Consider the following 19,261-nt stretch of genomic DNA (forward strand, 5'->3'; position numbering starts at 1 on the left):
CTTGGAATTTGTTGTTGAAAATGAGCCTGAATTCAGCAATTTCCAACTTGCCATATCCATTTCAGCTGTTAACGTAGAAACGTTATCGTTAGCGTATATATCCATATTTCAATGAAATGAATGCGTGAAAATAGTTCTCAAGAAAAACCTGTTATTTCGAGTATTCTGCAAAAATACCCCAATTAATCAAACTGGAGATAATTTGGGGCGGATATTACTGTATCTCTGGATTAAGCATCAGAAAGATAACCTCAGAATCTTATCGGCAGAGACAATTCTTAACATGTTTGAAGCCAACCATGTGACTCAGTTCACGTTTCGGCGAAAGTAGAAAGGTTGTGCTACGGCTTACACCAATCAAATGCGTGGAACAAGTCAGCTGACGCATCAATCTCCCCCAAGTTGTAGCGAATATGGTAATGTCGTAGGTTGTCTGCATTCCAGACGGTTACCCTAGCGGGGAAGAATTCATTTTGTTTGACAATGTCTGCTTAGTTTCCTGCAAAGCTTTCAACAGTAATGAGAAATAAAGTTACCCAATCTGAATACTGACTTAATAATTTGTAAAATGTTAAATGTTTGAATGCGTCACGATCACCTAGTTACTTGAGGTTCATCAAAACATCTTCGCCAAAAGCTAAATTCTCCTTACCACTGCCTGGCCAGCCAGTCTAGCGCACTCCATTTGTTTATTTTCACTTTCCCGCGCCTTGCCAACCGTGGTCCAGTCACAACAGACGATCAGCGGCTTCCTCACAAGAAAATATTCCCCGCATGTTTTACTAAAATTCATTAAGATTGTGATATTAATAACCTTTTCTGATTAGTTATTATTTTGAAACTAATTATTTATTTAAATATTTCCTAATTCCTAGCTCTTACGTGGCTTGAGTTTAGTAGACTCCACGAATGCTCAGTACACCAACTACCGGTGTGAATCGTCCAACGGCAGTTTCCCGCCAATTATTACTCATTCTGCTTGTGTATTACGCTGTGGTTGATGTGGGCTGCAACTTACAACCGTAAATATTACACGTTCCTCAAGCTTGTGCGGACTACAACTACTACTGTCCTTGTGTTCGATTATGGCTGTTGTTGCCTCGGCACATGAAAAGAAAAGATTTGGCGAGGAGTTCTGTCTACGGGAGAAAAATCTTTCAGCTGACCCCGGGAAGTAAGTTGTAGTAATCGTACGCATGCTCTGTGCGCATAAACATTGGCGTAGACGCCGCGTGGCGTCTGCTTGTTTGAGACTTTTTGACCACATTTACTTTCTTACTTATGAATATTTGCATGCCATGTGTGTGTTACTTCGTCACATTACCTCTGGGAACGAACATTTCTCGTTTTGTTAACGTAATGCGGTAAAAATTCTACTCGTAGTTTTCTGTAGTGGAGGATACCGGACGCGTTTACAGCTGTCGCTTATCTACTATTGCAGCATTGTGTGCAAAATAACCGAAAGCTTCTGCGTATTTTCATATCTCTTCTTTATTATATAAAACCATGATTATGACATTTAAATTTAAATTTGTGTAGGGTTTTGGTAAGACCCACCTCTAGCTAGATTTTTGTACCTGAATGGTATATATTTGAAAGGTAAACTTTCGTCAGTTCAGTATAACCAAAATCTTAAATTTAAAATATTTTTATAAAATAAAATAACGATATTTTTGCACTTCGATTAATCGTGCAGGCTTTCGTTTGATCTGCATAATTAATTTCTACTTGCTGGATCCGCCCACCTGAGCAGGCTATACCGTCTCAGTACATTCAAAACGCACTTTTATTCACTGACCGTTTTATATAAAAAAAAACCCCAACTAAATAAAATAATATTTTCTTTATCTCTGCCACAAGTTAGCGAAGAGAAATGTGGAAGAATTTTTCAGTAGCCATTACAACATTGAAAACGGATGTTGGCGACATGACTAGGCAGCACGAAGGCGCATCAGCTGATCGCACTGGCCTGAGCGTGCGTGGCACAGCTGTTGGCGGGGCTCGCCTGCGCACTACAATCATGGCTGTCGCTGGAAAGCCCGTTGCGTGGCTGACTATGCCGGTTTCCTTTCGTACACAGTTTCATCAGCATTTGTTGTTGGAGCTGCTCTCGTTCTCTTTTGTTGTGTGCACTATAATTACAGTATTTTTTAAACAAATATTTTTATAAAGTATTTAAAAATTTGTATGTCGGTATATTTGAGTAATTTTTTTTTCGGGGACCGTAATGTGTATTAAGTGTAATTAATAATCAGTTGGTGAATTAAAAACGGGTGCGAGTTCCGAATTTGCAAGGTAATTGTATACACTCCCAACCTGGTCCGGTATAAAAAAAAAAAATACTGATTAGCTTTGTTGTTTATAATGGGACGATATTTCAGGCCTGTTGCTGGCTTGTGTCTGTGAGTAATGAATGTACTTAAATCCCTTATCACCGCGCATGTGATGTCGTGTGATTCAAGCCTTAGTAAGCAGCTGGATGGAGGAGTGGAGGAAGTGGGACAGAATATAACCCATTGTTTCTAATTCTTTCAGAAGAAAAAAAAACCCACAACTTTTAACATCCAATTTTTGTGTCCTTAAGGACTTTAGAAATAAATTTTTCTCTCTCTCTCTGTTGAAATGATGAGAATGTGTAAGGTGGCGGCTGGCCGGTGGAGGTGAATATTCTAGTCGTTTTTTGAGGTCCCGTTGGCTCAGCGGTATTGCGCGGCGACCGGGGCGACACGCGGGCGGGTCAAGCGCTTGCGAGGAGAAGGCTGTTACGCTGCCAAGGTTAGATTGTCCGGACGTCGGCGCGCACTGCCAGCCCGCCACAGCGACAGAGCGCGCGCTGGCACAGTGCCAGACGCTACGCACGCATTCACCGGCGCACGGAGTGCACGCACGCACTATTTTCTTTCTAGATGTGAGCGGTGTGTAGAGTAGTGAGCGTAGCGGCGGCGGCAGAGACATCATTTTGTTCACTGGGTCGCAGAATTTCCCCGCCCGGTTGAAAGCCGCGCGAGACTTCTTTTTCGCCTTCATGTTGGGAAACGAGCTTGCCTTATGTGTGGAATACCGCGAGAAGAAAGTTTCACCGGATGATCCGTTGTTTTATGCGTTTTTTCCCCTCAGGCCTTGGAATGTACGGTGGTTTTGTGTGTGCTTGAAAAATTGAGAAACTGGTGTTTTGTGTTTTTGAAACCAGACCCTAGCCCTGTTTCATAAGGGTGTGTTTTGAGTGGAGTCGCGTGTTCATCTTGGATATTTGTTGCGTCACCACGCCAGTCTCATGCTGTTTCACATTGTGGAAAAGAAAAAAAGGTGTGTGTTAAGGTGGTAACATTAACGGTAGATTAAACAAATACAATTCTGTCGACGGAATATTTCTGAGATAAATTGTAAAAGTATTTTTGGCACCTAATTACATTTAAAAATCGACGCTGTTGATAACAATTAAAATTTTCCATACAGTTTAGTGAGTAGTTTTTGGTTTGTTTGCATAAATTAAATAAAAACAAACGTGGAAGACATCCTTTCCATTTAAAACAGTTTTTAATTTAAACATCGCTTTATACCTCCGGTATTCTGACATCCGACAAGTAGAAAACACTTTTTGACAAATGTTAATTCGCTTCAACTTCCAGTTGCAGTGGATTTTATACGATGTTTTTGTTTCTACAATTTGCCGCTGATTGTACGATGGAGGTAGAAACATGAGAGAGAGAGAGAAAAAAAAAAAAGGATTGTGTGACGAATTTGAAACGGTTCGATAACTCGTGGCGACTGTTGTGGAAAATGCAGTCTGCACGACAGCTGTCACGAAACTTTTTTTTTTTTAAGGTACAGCGTTAATGTAAAAATCTCGAAACATGGAAACAATTTGGGCAGTAGGTGTCTGGTTACGAACACTTTTCAAAGTGGGTGATTTATTTCCATGGTAAAATCTTTTTCAGATAAATTTGGAAGCTGTTATGTAATGTATTATTTTCCATTGTGTAGTGGAAAAGCAGCTGTAGGTGAGTGTTTAGTAGATCGACAACATTTAACACTCGAGTGTATTAAAACATAAGGGGCAGCCTGCTGAAGGGCCAATCCAGGAATAAACTGTGACACGTGGCTGGTTACTTTTTGTCTCAGACGATCTGAGGTAGGGTGAGATAATATTTGTAACCAGTGCTTTTCGATATTTTTTAAAATAGTGTTTTAAACATCTAGCCCGTTTGGCGTGTTACTAAGTTTAAAAAATTTTTGTAGCCTGTTTCCTGTTCACCTGCCTTCCCCCACCTGTCATGTACTAAAGACATACTTTTAACTTTGAAAATATTCGCTGTAAAATGCACGTGTTCATATTAAGCTTAAGTCACCTTGAGCTTGGTTTCGTCCCTACCATCACTCCCACTACCCCTGAATTATCTTTTTTTTTTTTTTGGATTTGCTCCGGCGTGACTGTGAATGTTGTGAGAGTAGCCACTGCTGATGAAAGTGTTGTTGCTGTCGTTCATCAGGTCGCGGCCCATGTCGCCCAAAGCGCAGCTGGAGCACGACAAGCGCGTGAGGCGCGAGATTGCCAACAGCAACGAGCGGCGACGCATGCAGTGCATCAATGCAGGCTTCCAGTCACTGCGCGCCCTCATGCCGCAGCTCAACGGCGAAAAACTCAGCAAGGTGAGTCAGTCTGTCTCTTTGGAGGAGAAACAATGATTAAAGTCCTTGGCCCTTGTGTGTTTGAAAAGTCTGCCTACCCCTTGCTTCCACACCCCTACCCTCCCGGGACCGTTTCTGATGTAGGAGTCCAGTCGTTATCACGTTCCCATGATTGGAAAAAACTAAAGGTCTGTGAGATACACTTCACTTTCTGAGTGAACGCCGTTGTTTGATTTATCTTTTATTATTTTCAAGATGTATCAGAGCAAGAGTTACCAGATTAATGTTTTTCCTATGAAAGTTTACATTCAAATCCTGATTAAAAAAATTAATATGAAAACACAGAAGCTTTGTAGGTCTTAATTGCATTGACAAGCTCCCCATTAGACATCCTTGAAAGCAGTACCTAACTCAGCTTTATCATATATCAGTATGAAGACTACACTACATGTTCCATAGAATTATGCATTGTGTAAAGTATTTAGGAACTCTCCTTAGTATTTATTTAAAAATCTGTGTTGGAATTGTTTGGCCATCTCTGCTCTAGAAAGTTCATGAACTTGTCCCCCTTCTTAGCCAGGTAGACTTGTCTTTGCAACACAAAGACGGCTTGCAAGTTTGCCCCGGACAAACCCGACTGACGTACATGACGAGCGAGGAATTAAAAAAAAAAAAAGCCACATTCCACAGCCAACGTGTGTGGGGCACAGAGAGAGAGAGACGGTAAAGAGGAGAGTAGAAGATTGGCGGGAGTTGGCGGTAATATGCAGTGCCGTGTATACATTACCGAGAAGACAAAGGAGATGCTTACTGTGGTACAGAGGGTGAGAGAGAGGAGGAGTGAGGGGTAGGTAGACAGGCAGTTCCTGCTGACGCCACGTGGCCCGCTGCCATGTATGGCGGCCCGACCGCCTGCCGCGGCAAGTCAGGAAGAGAAACTTGATCGAGACATAACTTTCTGCTGAGGTAGCTCCGTGGGTGACCGTATTCCTTCCGAACCTGCCCTCTTCTCATATCCGACCCTCCACAACCGTACATCATTTTGCTTTTACCGTTTAATCTGCGGATTTAATGATTTGTTAAGATTTCTTTTGTGATTTGTTCAGAAGTAGAGATGTGAGAATGGACTTGTTTTTACACTTGGCAACTGATGGTACATTTTTGGCGAGATCATCGCTCTTTACCGAGGCCACCTCCTAGTACCAGCAGCAATCCCACCTATGTAATGTCCCAAAAAGTTTCTGTTAGCCAGCACCTGTTAATGGCTCGCGACATGTCTTGTAATTTATAAACCACATCAAAAAGAGAAATGGAAAGTTGAAGTTACAGTAAAAGGTAAAGATAATTTTTTTTAATAAGAAACCAATCATTCAGTGCAATACATTAAGGCCTTATTCTTTTTCTTACTTCCCTCTCAATTTTAAGTTTGATCGAGCGGAGACGTCTGGCTGGATTATTATTATTTTTGGAAATGCCCTGCAGTATGTCTGACGTGTAGGAACATTGTCGGCCGTCCGAGTCTGCTGACAGCGAGGGATGCTTCCACGGGTTGGGATGACGTAACATGTTGCGTGCTGGGAGTAACCTTCCCCCCCGTCTACCCATCCAGTCGCGACCTCACGGCAGGGCCCGTCGGCGCGGTGAGGTGCTGTGCGGCCGGTCTGTGCGGGCGGTGCGTCAAACAGCCGCCTGGCATGCGTGTGTGTGTGTGGGGGCGGGCTGTCGGGTGGGTGAGGGATGGGAGGGGTGGTGTCGGTGAGATGGGGAGAGGAGGGGAAAGCGTCGTAGGACGAACCGAAAGGTTGAATCCACGCGGCCCTCGATAGAAAGAGTGTGAGCCGGTGCAGTCAGTAGTAGTAGGCAGTCGCTGAAAGTGGGTCATTGCCAGGGCGCCCGCTAATGGCCTCTCGCCACCCCCCTCTCCTCTTTCGCCTCCTTGGGTATTGGCTTCTCAATGCGTCCCTTCCCCTTCACCCCCCAATCTTTTTACTCATTCTGTCTCGATCCCCCTTCCCCTACTTCTCACCTTATCAACAGAATGGTCCCGTGACTGTGTTACAAGCGCCATTTCCTACCCCCCTCGGCGAGAACTCGTTCTCAGATGGCGCATAGGTAGTGTAATATCTTTTTTCACCCTTTTTTTTTCCCGTCTTCCCCAAACGGGCCTGTTCCTTTCGTGTCGGGTTTACCCCCCTTTTTTTGCGTAAGGGTGGAAACGGAACGTGTAATATGTCCCCCGGCCCTCACCGACCATTGCTAAACGAAGTTTCTCCTGTCGTGGGGAAGCAGGAAGTTGGCGAGGTGCATTGAGTCAGCTGAGCCCCCATGTTACACAGGAGCTAAAAGTGGCGGTGCGCATTTCGCAACATTTATGGGGACAGGAGGTTCGAGAACCGCGCACAACTGAAAACAACTCAAATGGCCATGGAATTCATCCCACGTCTTAGCCTGCCCCTTCCCCCTAACCCCCAGTCATCATTATCAGCTGCTATCAAAGTCACAGTTAATGATGTGCCGAGGATGCGGATGATTGTTGCCTGTTTTGCGAAGACAAATTCTTGAATATAAAACCATGGTTTTTAGAAAGCAATCAGCACATGTAAGGAGTAGGCGGGGATTAAAAAAGGATATCGGGTTGTCCTAGCTATTCTCGAACTTTTTATCTGATGTTTGCCTCACTACCCACCGGATTCGGCAAACATGTACATCTGACAAGCGTTAATAGACATCGCACCTTTGCCAAAAGGCCAGACATGAAAACCTAACCCCTATGGGCTGAAGGTCTGCAACAAAGATCTGACACTGAGTTCAAATACCCTACCCTTCTAAGAAAAAAAAAATCCTTAACAGTCACCTTCATATTTCACATATATGTTTTAGTAAATATAAAATATTACATGTTCATTTTTTAGCAGGCCACGCCTACACAGTTCCCATTTATTGATGGCAAACCCTGTGGAACTAGAGTGCCGACTGTAACTCTCTGTCAGTCGACTAATCTTGAGTAGACGCGTGACCGACATGTAGTGGGCAGGGAGCAGGATGAATATGTTTTTATCTGGCGCGTGACGAAGTGATGTGCACACTTGTACACAAGTGTAGGAATCTCGCGCCGCTCAGTGATGTGTGTGACGCGGCTACGTGACTGTAAGTGAAACCGTCAGCTGCTTGTGTCGGCAAGGCTTCTCTCTTCCGCTCCACTCTGCCTCCCTCCACTCGCCCGCGGTTGCCATTTGTGTAAGTTTTTCGGAAATCACGACTGCGTGGGAGGGACTGAATGAACAAAGCGGAGCAACTCCAGACACACTCTATTCCTCCCCGTCCGCGGACGCACTGCTGCTGTGCGTCTGATGGATGCGATGGAGGAGAGGTATGCGTTTAGACATTTGTACATACACTCAGACCTAATGAGAGAGGGGGAGGGGACTGGTGTATCTGGGCCCGCGGCTGTAGTGGGGGGGGGGAGCAGCCTTGGTCAGTGGATTTGTTTCTTTTCCTCTTTAAAAGAAAGGTTGAAGTAACATTCCTCACTCTGGAATTTTTTTCAGTGGAGCGGGGTACTACAAGTTTGATCCTATAAGGTCATTTTTTCCTCATTCACTTACCAATCACGTGTAAACAGCTCTAAGTTCAAGTAGTGATGTTGGTATTAGTGCGCTTGTCCTAATATTCGCAGTCTGTGCTACGTTACTGAATGAAATGTAGATATTGACAATGGAATCGTAAGCATATTATGTACTGGGAAAGTAAATTATAATTACAAGTGGCCCGGAGAGTACTCTGACCCCGGACCCGTGCTGGCTCTCGGCGACCCCGCATACACTGTACAGAGAAAAGTTTGAATCGGTACCCTACCCATGCGTACACTACTCTCCCCTCCACTACCACTACGTCTTCCACGTGGTCCCCCTTTCCACCACCAGCGCCGTGCGCGTCCTTCGCTGGCCTTTCCCTGACTTGCCCATTCATGAAGAGTTTGAATGCAGCCAATAGCTGCTTGGGATCAGGAGCGCTTCCCGGTCCCCTCCCCTCCCCCGCCCCTTGCTGTACGGCGGTGGTATTTTTATGGCCTCTGATACTGGAGTCATGTGACTAAGCAAGAGGGGTCACAAAGGGTCTGAAGCGTCGTGGCAGGGGCGCCCGGTAGTGTAGTGGTTACAATACTCGCTTGTCATCACTGCAGTCAGCGGCTCAGGGTTCAGATCTCGTCTTGGGACACTATCTGTGACAACTGTCCACAGGGCTGAGCGTCGGTTTTTTCCCCGGGTACTCCGGTTTCCTCCTCGCTCCATCTCCCTCATAGTGCTTACCTACTAAATTAACCAACCAACCAGCGTCGCATAAGGAGACTAGAAACCAGTTTTAAATGGGATTTTTCGGGGACGGATTGGTCACCGGACTGTAGTACATCCACAGTTTGTAGAAGGTCGAATGTCACGTGCAGAAAGGCGTCGGTGGCTACTCTGTATGTGTGCGAGCTCGTGTGGTGAGAGGGGAGAGAGAACGTCTCATACCACCCACCCTGTGATATCAAAAACGTGATGTACAGGTAGAGTTACCTTCTCTCCGAGACTGACAAGCGACGTCTGTTTGTGTACACAAAATAGTCCCTCAGACAAGCCCACGCCATACCTTTGATAGGTGACCTCCTGGCCTTTCACCTGAGCTTATTTTCCATGCATGCCTGTGTAAAGGGTGCGGCTGCTATTTAGGTCGCAGAAGCGGTGCGTGTGTGAAGGGGGATGGGGTTTTAGGGGTCACGAGGTAGGGCATGGTGGCGACATCTCTTGGCGCACAGGCTGTTTTTGTCGACTTCGAGACACTCAAACTCTTCAAACATCTTGGACCTAATCACAGATTTTTGGTCTGGATAGTTGTTGTTACAAATAACCCTGATCATCACTAGACTTGAAGTGAGGGGGGCAAACAACGCGATTAAAAATAGTCTGGGAAGTCGAATATGGCGGTGCAGACAAGCATAATGACAGACTTTGAAAGATGTTTTCATGTTTTAAAATTGGTCGGGCGTTTGCTGCGGTTCCGAATCGCCACAATGACAGTCTGAGCAATATAGTCTTGAATAGAGTCTGCGTTAACAAAAAAATGTATGGGTGGGGTGCGGTAAGGGGACATTGGTGACAGTTTGCATTGCGCAAGTCTTGAGCAGCTCCAAGAACGAACAAATGGGGCCAGCGGCCTTGTGCGACGTGGCCCTAACTTGTAGGATTGGTCTCTCCGGTCTGTTGCACGGCACGTGAAACGATGCGACAGGTTTAGTCTTTTATCTTTCTTCTCTCGTACCTCAAGAATCGCCGTGGGTCTCGCCTATCTTCCGCCCTTATCCCCCAGATTAAGACGGGTGAGGGGTAGGGGCGCAGACTTCTCCGCCACTCCCATGGTTTGTCCTTGTGCTCACCTAGTACAGTGACCCCCTACCCTGGCACCCCCAAGAAAACAGATGCCTTCTTTGTGCACACTGCTGCTGTCTAGTCAGGAAATTGAAAATACCCCCTCCCTTACACATCAGACGTCTCATTCACAATCCACCTCCAGTCTTTCCTTTTTTAAAGAAAAAAAAAGCAAACATGAGCGTTTTGCGACCTTCAAATGGAGATACCCAAATAGAGAAAGGGCATAGATATGCACTGAAAGGCAAAAACGATTACAAGTATATTCAGGTGGACAGTGACCATTCATCGCACTCCTTTCCCCTCTTCGCTGGGACGGGTGAAACAAGGTTATCTTAAGCGCTTTTAAAACATGTCGAGAGCGGTGGTCCTTTGTGTATGCTTATATGAATGTTTGATTTGACGACAAGCTGGTTTCAATGGGCATGTGTGGGTGTCTTTCAGGCGGCCATCCTGCAGCACACCACGGAGTACATCGCCAACATGGAGCAGGAGAAGAACAAGCTGGTGGCGCAGAACGAGCAGCTGAAGCGCATGGTGCTGGAGATGGGCCGCGAGCGCGACATCGAGCGTCAGAACGAGTCGCCGCCGCCGAAACGCAAGAAAAGAGATACAGGTATGTGTTAGCACACGTGCAGCCAGTGTGTGCGCGCGACCTCACCAGGCGCGTCCTGAAAGGGCAAACGGTTCTTGTGCTTCATAAATACCTCCCATCCCCAATAGCACTATTTAAAAAAAAAGGAACTACGTTTTGCGCGCGTTCGGGCGCGCAGTCACACCCCACCCCCAAAGTGCCCTTTCATCGCTTCCTGCTCTGACCAGACCATGACCTAGATCTTTATGGTGGCAGGAACAGCCGGATGGGAGTGGCATGCATGGCTGGCACGCTTGTATCTTCTGTCCGTATGTACACGTGTCAGTAGGTCCTGCCCACACTAATAAAGAGAGGAGGGACCTGTGGAAGTGTCAAGCTGCCTGGTCCCCCAGTAGTCTTAGGTATTCATGTTGTGGTAGGTATGTGTCTGCACTGCCTGCACCTGGCACCCGTGTCATCGAAGGCTTTGTCGTAAACAACCAACGACCCTCTTTTGCTCCCCCTATCCACCGTCCTGTATCCCCCTCCTCCGAATAAAAAAAACCCGCGCTTCCTTGTTTCCTATTGGAAACTGGTTTTGATTCATGCCAGGAGTAATGTAATAGCGAACGGTGGTATTTATATCTTCATGCTATACTGCTGCATTCTTTTCTTGTTGGGAAAGGGACTTAGCATTGCTTTGGCATTGTTCGACATCGTGCGGTCTCCATGGTATGTGTATTATGTTATTTTTCTCCTCATAACCGTTTTTTTTTTCTGGCTTTAAACTTCGTGTCACGTGTCCTACAATGCAGCATTTAGACATTGTACAGCAGTAGTACATACCTCATACAGCGTACAGCAATACCTCATATTGAGGATCGATCATTGAAACTTCAAATGGGTTCATTCCCTACCTCCACCCAAACTTCAACTGCATTTAATGCAATGTTTGTGGTATCAACCCCACTTTCCAAGACAGTCTGGTTTTTAGTGCTGACTGACGTTGATGTTAGATGTCGACAACAATGTTGACTCGCTTGTGCACTTTAACGGGTGGGATGGGTGTGTGGACCACTTCTGGGGTCTGATCTGTTATCAGGTTCCTTTTTACGGGTTGTTTATTTATCTTTTTTCACGTTAAGTGGCAGAAACGGTCGTTTGTACGGGCGTCAGCCTTGCAGCTCTCGTGCCTTCGTACCGGCTAAGGTAGCCCGGCGCTGGGAGTGGCTGAACTTTTCACTCCAGTCTGTTTACGAGGGAGCGTATGACCGTTTGTCATTCCATTGGCAAACCTTGGGTGGTAGCTATGAATAAGTAATGCAGGGTTAGCTGACTAGTTTTTTTTTTTTTAAGGCAGCACAGCTGACACATGTTAAACCCCAGGCCTTGCTTTTCACAGTACTATGGCGAAGGAAATGTGTGATGGCGGTGGTGTGGTTGGCGTTAATTCATGGGGAGCACTTCGTCTTATGTTCGAGTTAAAGGGCGTTTAATGTTGGTTGAGATTTCTCTCTAGCTAGCGAGAGAAAACTAGAGTGGTGCAGCGACTTTAGGCCGCCTTAAAGTAGGGAGCGCGATTTCATTGAGGGAATTTTGTCGCCGTGGTTGGACGGGGCGCACCTTCGCTCATTCATCTCCTGGCGACACGTCGGTCCATCAATCACTCCTGAAAAAGGTGTGCTGATTCCCTACACTGGGCGAGCGCGCACCCCGTCTTTGCGGGCTTCTGTTTATGTACAAGGAGCAGGTTTAGAAAGAAGTCATCTGATCTTGCTTCGCGCACTCGGGTGTGCATATTTGTGTTGATGTTTGTCTGCGTTTTGCTTGTGTGTATATATATAGCCGTCTGAGTGAGGTGGGGGGATGGGCGTGGAAAGAGAGGTGGTGGGTGGAATTTGTTTTTTTTACGCCTTGTCAGCGTCTAAGCTCTATCACGATAAAGAATCTTGTACTTATCTTTACAAAAATATTGGGCCGCTTAAAAAGGGTCCACGCCAAAAGAAAAAGAGAGAGAGAGAAAAATAAGTGTTCTTGTCTCCGTCTTTCACAGAATCGTCTGACGAAGGAATCAGCATGGGTGGGTCGGCGTCTGACAGTTCCGAGGACCTTCAGACGACAGAGGATCTTCAGCGAGAAATGCTGGAGCTTCGCCAGCAACTCAACCATGAGCGGCTGCTGCGTGTGATGCTGGAGGACCGCACGCGCTCTCTAGAGGCGCAGCTGTACCACCCGCAGCACCACTCCCACGTGCCGACCCTCGTGCACACCCAGATGAACCTGAAAGTGGTGAGTAAGGAGCAAAGGTCGCCGCCTCCGGGCTTTGAACTGGGGCCGCGCTTTTCCTTTGTTTACGACGGGAGGTGGGTGGGGTGAAGGGGATGTCAGATTGCGTGATAGTGTGAATATGAAACACATATCGCTTGATATACAATCAACAGTCCACCTCAGCTACTTAGCTAGCTTAATTCGTTGCTTTATTATTTTTTTTCCTCCCATCCGCAGGCCGAGTCCCACGTCGGTAAAAGCACGTGCAACGTGCAGGAAGTCTCGGCTCACGAGGACCGAGCGCTTGGCGAGCCGCACTACCATCACCCAGCGCCCCCGCGCCGCAACCTGGAGAACCTCGTGGAGGCCATACGGCAGATCGAGGGCGACCGTGCGCTTGGCGACGACCACAAGTTCTACAGCGAGCGCCACGCCACGCTGACCAGCGAGGAGAGCGAGAAAGAGAGCAGTGTCAGTGACCAGGAGGAATCAAAGTCGGAGGGGTCGGGCAGGGACTCGCCCTCGCCCCTGGGACTGTGTGCGCACCGTGTGGCTGCTGTTGCTGTGTCAGCTTCGGCGTCGGCGTTCACCACGACGACAGCAGAAACAGGCAGCGCCACCACGATTCACGCGAGCTACTCGGAGAAATACCCAATCGCTTCGCATCTACTACACCGACCCTCATATAGCCAGTACTACAGACCAGGGGTCATTGTTCACAAGTCCTGAGGACTGGCCTGGCTTCGCTTGTTGCTTTCTATGTTATTTATACATTTTGGGTTTTTTTTTCTTTTTTCATCATTTTGATTTGGAAATCATAGTAATCATCTCACAGACACACACACACAGAAGAGAAGAAAGAACTTCATGGGACACTGTAATTGGTTTTTGTTGTTGTGGTTTTGTTTTGTTCTCCTCATGGTTTCCCACATACTGTCAAGGAATAAAGTCCTAATGCATCAATCATTTCTTAATCATTTACTTGTCATCAACACCTTTTAAAAAAGCAACACAAGGTGGTTATAGGGATGGAGTAATGTAACTTATTTTTTACACGCCTGAGAATAACTGTGTGCGGAATATTTTGTTTCATTTTCTTTCACCCCTTCGCCATTTTTTTTCTCTCCCATGCCACTTGTGATGGGTGGGGAAAGTTCGCCTTCGCCCAACCCCTTTCCTCCTCACAGCTGTCTTGTACATTTAATAACTGCGTGAGCCCTTTCTGATTTTATGACGTCCGTTGCAAGGAACTGAAGGACTTGGGATGGGGTTGGAAATTGGTGAAAAGAGAGTTTTGGGAGAGGGGAGGTTAAGTGGAGGCAAAGGAAGAAAAAAAAAAAACGCTCGAGCTGCTGGTGTCTTTAGGCTGGTGATAAACGTCTGAGCCTTGCCCATTTTATTATGTCCAGGAACATTCCATTGCCTTTTGTTAATTTTTTTTATTTGACGAGCTGCAAGAGGGAAAAGGCCATACTGTCCAAAAATTCTTCAAATGTAAAGATACAGTTACTCCACTTTTTTTTAAAGTCGTTGGTTAAAAAAAAAAGTCTTGATCAATCCCGTTTGCAGATTAAATTAGGTACCAGTCGATGTATCTTTCGCTTTTTTCTTCACATTCTCTCTCGATGTATCAGAAAAGAGGAGAGAAGGCGTAGTTCTAAAACGTGTTGAATTGGGGGAGTGGGGGCTGCAAACTGTAGAATCTTGCGGTTGGCATTTGTTTGTGTGGCTTTCTTACCGGAAGTCATTAACTTCAGACTTGGTAACGCATTTGGTTCTCTTGTGTTGATTGCATGGTTTTTGTTTGACGTTGATTTTTTTTGTTTATAAGAAAATATTGTTAATATTATTCCCCTCGCTTGTCGGACGGGCCTGTCATGAAAGGTGCGGACTGATGAGTAGTGGGGTAGTGTTGTGTGCAGCCAAGCCTTCTTAGCTGTGGGTTGTTGTGTATAAAATAAAGAACTGTACATAAGACGCTTGTAGATACGAGTCATACAAAGCATTTTGAAACTCTGCTTTTCGTTCTTCACCTCTCCCTCTCCCCCCACTCTCTCCTTCCCCCCCCTCCTCGCCCCCAACTCCAGCCTTTTTTTTTTATTTTTGAAGGCTTTGTGCATAACAAATACAAACAGTTTAGACATGTACGTCAGCTCGTAATCATATCAGTAATTTTGCTGTCGGAGATGGTACACCATTTCTGACAAATAAACAAATAGAACTCTCCCCCACCATAAAAAAAAACTAAACTAAAACAAAAAATCCTAAACAAAACCACCAAGCAAATGGGGGAGGAACTGTTATTAATTCCTTTCAAGTGTTGATGGAGAACAATTAGCTAAAACTTCTCGTAAGATAGGGGATACTCACCAGTCCTGGCATGGGTGTCAAGTATTTGCATGCCTCCTAGGTAGAGCTTAGCAGCCGTACTCAGAAATAGTTAAAGCTGCTTCTGCGCGGTTCATTTTTTTTCCTATCCAAATTTCCTCTTTGTCTACGCCTTTAAAATACTGAATTAAAAGTTTAAAATGATCTTTCATTAAGCCTTTTTTTTTTAACGTAGCTTACCTACGATGGGTGGGAATGTTAAGACTGTTTGGCGATTTTTATTTTTCCCGCCTGGGCTGGATTTCTGCTGATGTTTATTATTATCTGTGTGCGTGATACTGTGTCCTCTTTGTTCTGTAAAACAAATCTTGAGTGATTTGCTGTGCATTGATAAAACATTCTGGTGGTGAGCTTGCTTACTGGTCGTGATTGTGGGGTGCAGGACGCTGTCCTGGTATAATACTGTTTAGGCAGACATTTCAGTAAGGATTTTTCTTTTTCCCCCAATCTGCAAACTTTTATATGCATGTAATGCACTTATTTCGGAGGTTAAGGCCACTGGCCATCAGAAGAGCGCTCCTGTGATTCCTGTAGACGGAAACCTAGTTTTTCAGCTGTGGCATCGTGTTCACAGCCACGTCACAACGTCTTTTCTGGGAGGAAGCGCGGGAAAGACTCCAGATGCAAATTGATTTTTCCTGTGGTGGTAGGCGAGGGAACAGGGGGCGAGTTGGAATTTTTAAAGGGCGAGAGTAATAGGCGTTGATCGATGGACTGGCCGTGAAAATGTTGCGTCACTCTGTGTAGTTCAATAGCACCGGAGAGAATGCTTGCCTTGTATCCGTTCTTTAACGTTTTCTTCTTCTTCGTCATCCTTCCCCCCGTCCACACCAGCATGAGTGGATGACTGTTGCGGAGAGCTTGTGGTAGGAGTCGAGTGGATGACCGCGTGCGTCTTGGCGTCTTCAGCCCTCTTTCTTTTTTCTTTTCCATGTCTTGCCTTCGTTTTCCTGGTGGTCAAAGTGGCTGTTTAGTGAAACTGGGCTTCTCTAACATGGAACACATTTACGATGCACACAACAATGCAACACGGTGGAAGCACCAAACCTCGTCCGAAATATTGCGTCGGCGTCAAGGCGAGCGATTCAAGGGCCAGGCTTGGGTTTTGTCCATCAGTCAGACTTTTTTTTTTTTTTTTGAATTTTCTGTTCGTATTCCATATCTGGACACTTGTGTATCATGCTATTTATCAGTCGGTTGTGGCCGCCTATTTTACTGCCTTTCAGTGTGGACCAGCCCCGTTCCTTCTTCCGCGCTGTAATATTTCCTAGACTTGCTCCTTGAAATTTTTTCAGGGTGGAGGCATCGGTTGTTCGTTTGTTCACACATACACACATATGTTTTTTTAACTGATTCAGGCTTTAAAAGTTACAGGTTTTCTAGCATCATGCAAAGAGGATAGGGTGCGAGTTTGTATGATTTAACAAAGCCCCACCCCACCGAACTTAACAAAGGAATTGTAAGGGAGGGATATTGTCACTAGTCACTTTCTATCACACCACCAAGCATTTATTGTCACAGTTCTTACTTTCTCGTGTAGTCTCGACTTTCAGGACGGAAAATGTCATGTGGTGGATCTCAGGTACATGGGAACTGATCAGAAGGCGTGATGCTAGACATTTGTCCGCATACAAATGAAATTAATAAATAAGACCTGTTTATACATATATACGGAAGCCATCGAGATCCCCGTAAAGCACCGAGTGCTGGGCAGAGATCTTTAGGCTGTTATCTAAGGTAATCGTGGAAAAAGTTTACTTCCGGAAATTTTCAGATGAAGTGAGATTTTTTTTTTAAAGTCGTGTCCACAGACCTTGGTTGCAGTTTGTTGACTGTTTCGAGCCAGTGGGGTTGTTGGGCGTTTAATTAACGGTGACATTTAAACGTCTCCCATAGCAACCAAGCATCGATCTGTCACCTCCATCTTCTCCGTTCACTTCCGGAACAAAAGTACCGGACTATCACAGTAGCCTTATATCCGAGAACTCTGCGTGTGCGTTTGGCTCCAAGAGCATCCTTTTTCCGTTTCGTCACTTAGTTCTTGAATATTTCCAGACTAGGGTGTGCTGTCGCGTATGTCCAGACTGTTTTTAGCATGGCTTTTCTCGGCATTTCTAGAAAAGGGCAGCGTTCTGTCAACATTTTCATTTTTCTCTCTCGTTTTTTTTTCTTGTTCTACCAAGTCTGCTTTATACGTAATGTGTTAAGATTGAAAATACAATTTTTAGCTTTGTTTGATAAGAAAGAAAAAATAAAATTATTGAGGTGTACTACGAGGCTTTGTTGGTTGTTATTGTCGGTGTGTACGTGAGACCCTGAGTTAAGTGTTAACAGAAGATTGTGTGTGTGTGTTTTCACAAAGGTCTTGTAATGCTTGCCATTCACATTGCACGTCTGGTCTTCCATCAACATTTGCTGAGAACATTCTAGTCTTGACTACTGCACGAGGCTCTGACGCAAACAGAAGACCGCAAGATGCTCTCTGGACATCTTATCTCACGAAGATCAAACATATGGTCGTCAGGCTTAAAGAGATTTTCGAAATATCAAATGCCAGAGGGAAATACATTTTCAGCAGGTTTTTCTTGAATGCAGTTTTTGTTGAGAACGCGTTCGTACGACAGTCGTTGGGAGGTCCTGGGAAGGAATAGGAAGGAATCGGTTGTTCCTGACCCAAGCTTGTCTCGGACACGTGGATAGCGTGAAGAGCGATCATGCGTGAAGACATCACTGTAAAGCAGAAACAATCCGTGGGAGGGGGAAATGCAGAACAAACATCCAGATAATGGAACAGGGGGATAGAAGACGGACACATCGGCTTTCTGATCCTTTGAAGCAAGCAACTGCCAAGTGTAGACATGCACAATGAAATAACATTATCTTAGCTTTGTGGGAGTGTATGGGGGAAGGGGAAACGGGGTCCCGCTGCTTGAAAGGAATGCTCTGAACTCTAATAAAAGAGTTTAAAACATTGCTGCATAGTAAAGGGTGGTGTGGAAGAAGGGGAGGAACTGACCGGCAATAGAAGGAGCTGCTTCAACATCTCTCCCTCTCAGTCGATAATTAAGGGCTCCTCCCAGACGGCTCTTGTTCGGCAACGCAACACGGAAGAGAACTCAATCTATTATTAAGTAAAGGTGTTTGGTAAACGAGAGACTTGCTCGAATACAATACAGGCGATTTTTTTTTTCATTTTTCCAGTAATTTTCTTTAAAAGGTGAAGGGGAGTGGTAAGAGAGAGAGAGGAGTATAGGTAGGTGGTCAACGTACAAACGGATGGATTGAGCGAGCGGCTTGGATTAGGGAGAGAAGAATAGTTGTCACGAAGAGGAAGTAAATTGCTAGAACAGATTAAAAAGAAAGCTTTGAACATTTTCCTTCACGTCGCCCTCTAAAATTAGGGCCGATAATGTGTGCCTGCCCGGCTGCCCCTAACAAATTACTTTCCAACATTTCGTAACGCGGTAATGAGGGCGACAAAGATTTGATCAAACTGCCTTTTATCAAGGTGGCACCGCACTGCCGTGTGGCTGAAATATTTTTCTTTGCTTCCACGTCACTCACGATCTGGAATCGTGACTGGAGCAGAGAGGACCTGGACCCTAAACAGAACAGACCGCTGGAGTGCTTGAGATGGGCCACGGCCCTGTTACTGAGATAACTTTGCATTGTGCACCCTGGGTTTGTCCTGAGGAAAAGATATTACCTTGATATAGAAGGCTTGATTTTAAGTTGAAATCTGTGGTGGAAGGCCATATGTTTGATAAAACGAAAATGTATGAAAATGTTTTGTCAGTTATGCACATGGATAATAATACTTCACGATTTCAATAACTTCAAATATATACTCCTTACAGGATTTTTTTTTTAAAAAAAAATTGCAGATGGAAGATCTTTCGAAACTAGATAAAAGAGACATATTTTATTATCTCTGGTTTTTTTTTTTCCCTTTTTCTCGTCATTAGGGTCCCATCTAGGATCTACAATTACGTGT

The 19,261-nt window shown here is 45.3% G+C and overlaps 1 protein-coding gene across 2 annotated transcripts; it reads left to right on the plus strand.

The window, feature by feature from the left end:
* Positions 1–962: 962 nt before the first annotated feature.
* Positions 963–17,541, plus strand: LOC112559406 (transcription factor AP-4-like). 2 transcript variants are annotated; one of them, XM_025230639.1, is made up of 5 exons: positions 963–1,174; positions 4,491–4,650; positions 10,482–10,653; positions 12,665–12,900; positions 13,117–17,541. In XM_025230639.1, the coding sequence occupies exons 1-5, from the start codon at positions 1,086–1,088 to the stop codon at positions 13,606–13,608; spliced, it is 1,149 nt and encodes a 382-aa protein (XP_025086424.1). In that variant the 5' UTR covers positions 963–1,085; the 3' UTR covers positions 13,609–17,541. The 2 variants fall into 2 exon arrangements, with proteins under 2 accessions (XP_025086424.1, XP_025086425.1); XM_025230640.1 differs by lacking the exon at positions 963–1,174 and adding an exon at positions 2,744–3,306.
* Positions 17,542–19,261: the final 1,720 nt, after the last annotated feature.

Source organism: Pomacea canaliculata, linkage group LG3, assembly GCF_003073045.1.
Source record: "Pomacea canaliculata isolate SZHN2017 linkage group LG3, ASM307304v1, whole genome shotgun sequence".
Lineage (NCBI taxonomy): Eukaryota > Metazoa > Mollusca > Gastropoda > Architaenioglossa > Ampullariidae > Pomacea > Pomacea canaliculata.

Bases quoted from the DNA above. Each gene is read 5' to 3' on its own strand.
- LOC112559406 (XM_025230639.1), top strand. From the start codon at position 1,086: ATGGCTGTTGTTGCCTCGGCACATGAAAAGAAAAGATTTGGCGAGGAG. The intron at 1,175-4,490 runs GTAAGTTGTAGT...GTCGTTCATCAG, and splicing joins CTTTCAGCTGACCCCGGGAA to GTCGCGGCCCATGTCGCCCA. The intron at 12,901-13,116 runs GTGAGTAAGGAG...TCCCATCCGCAG, and splicing joins CCCAGATGAACCTGAAAGTG to GCCGAGTCCCACGTCGGTAA.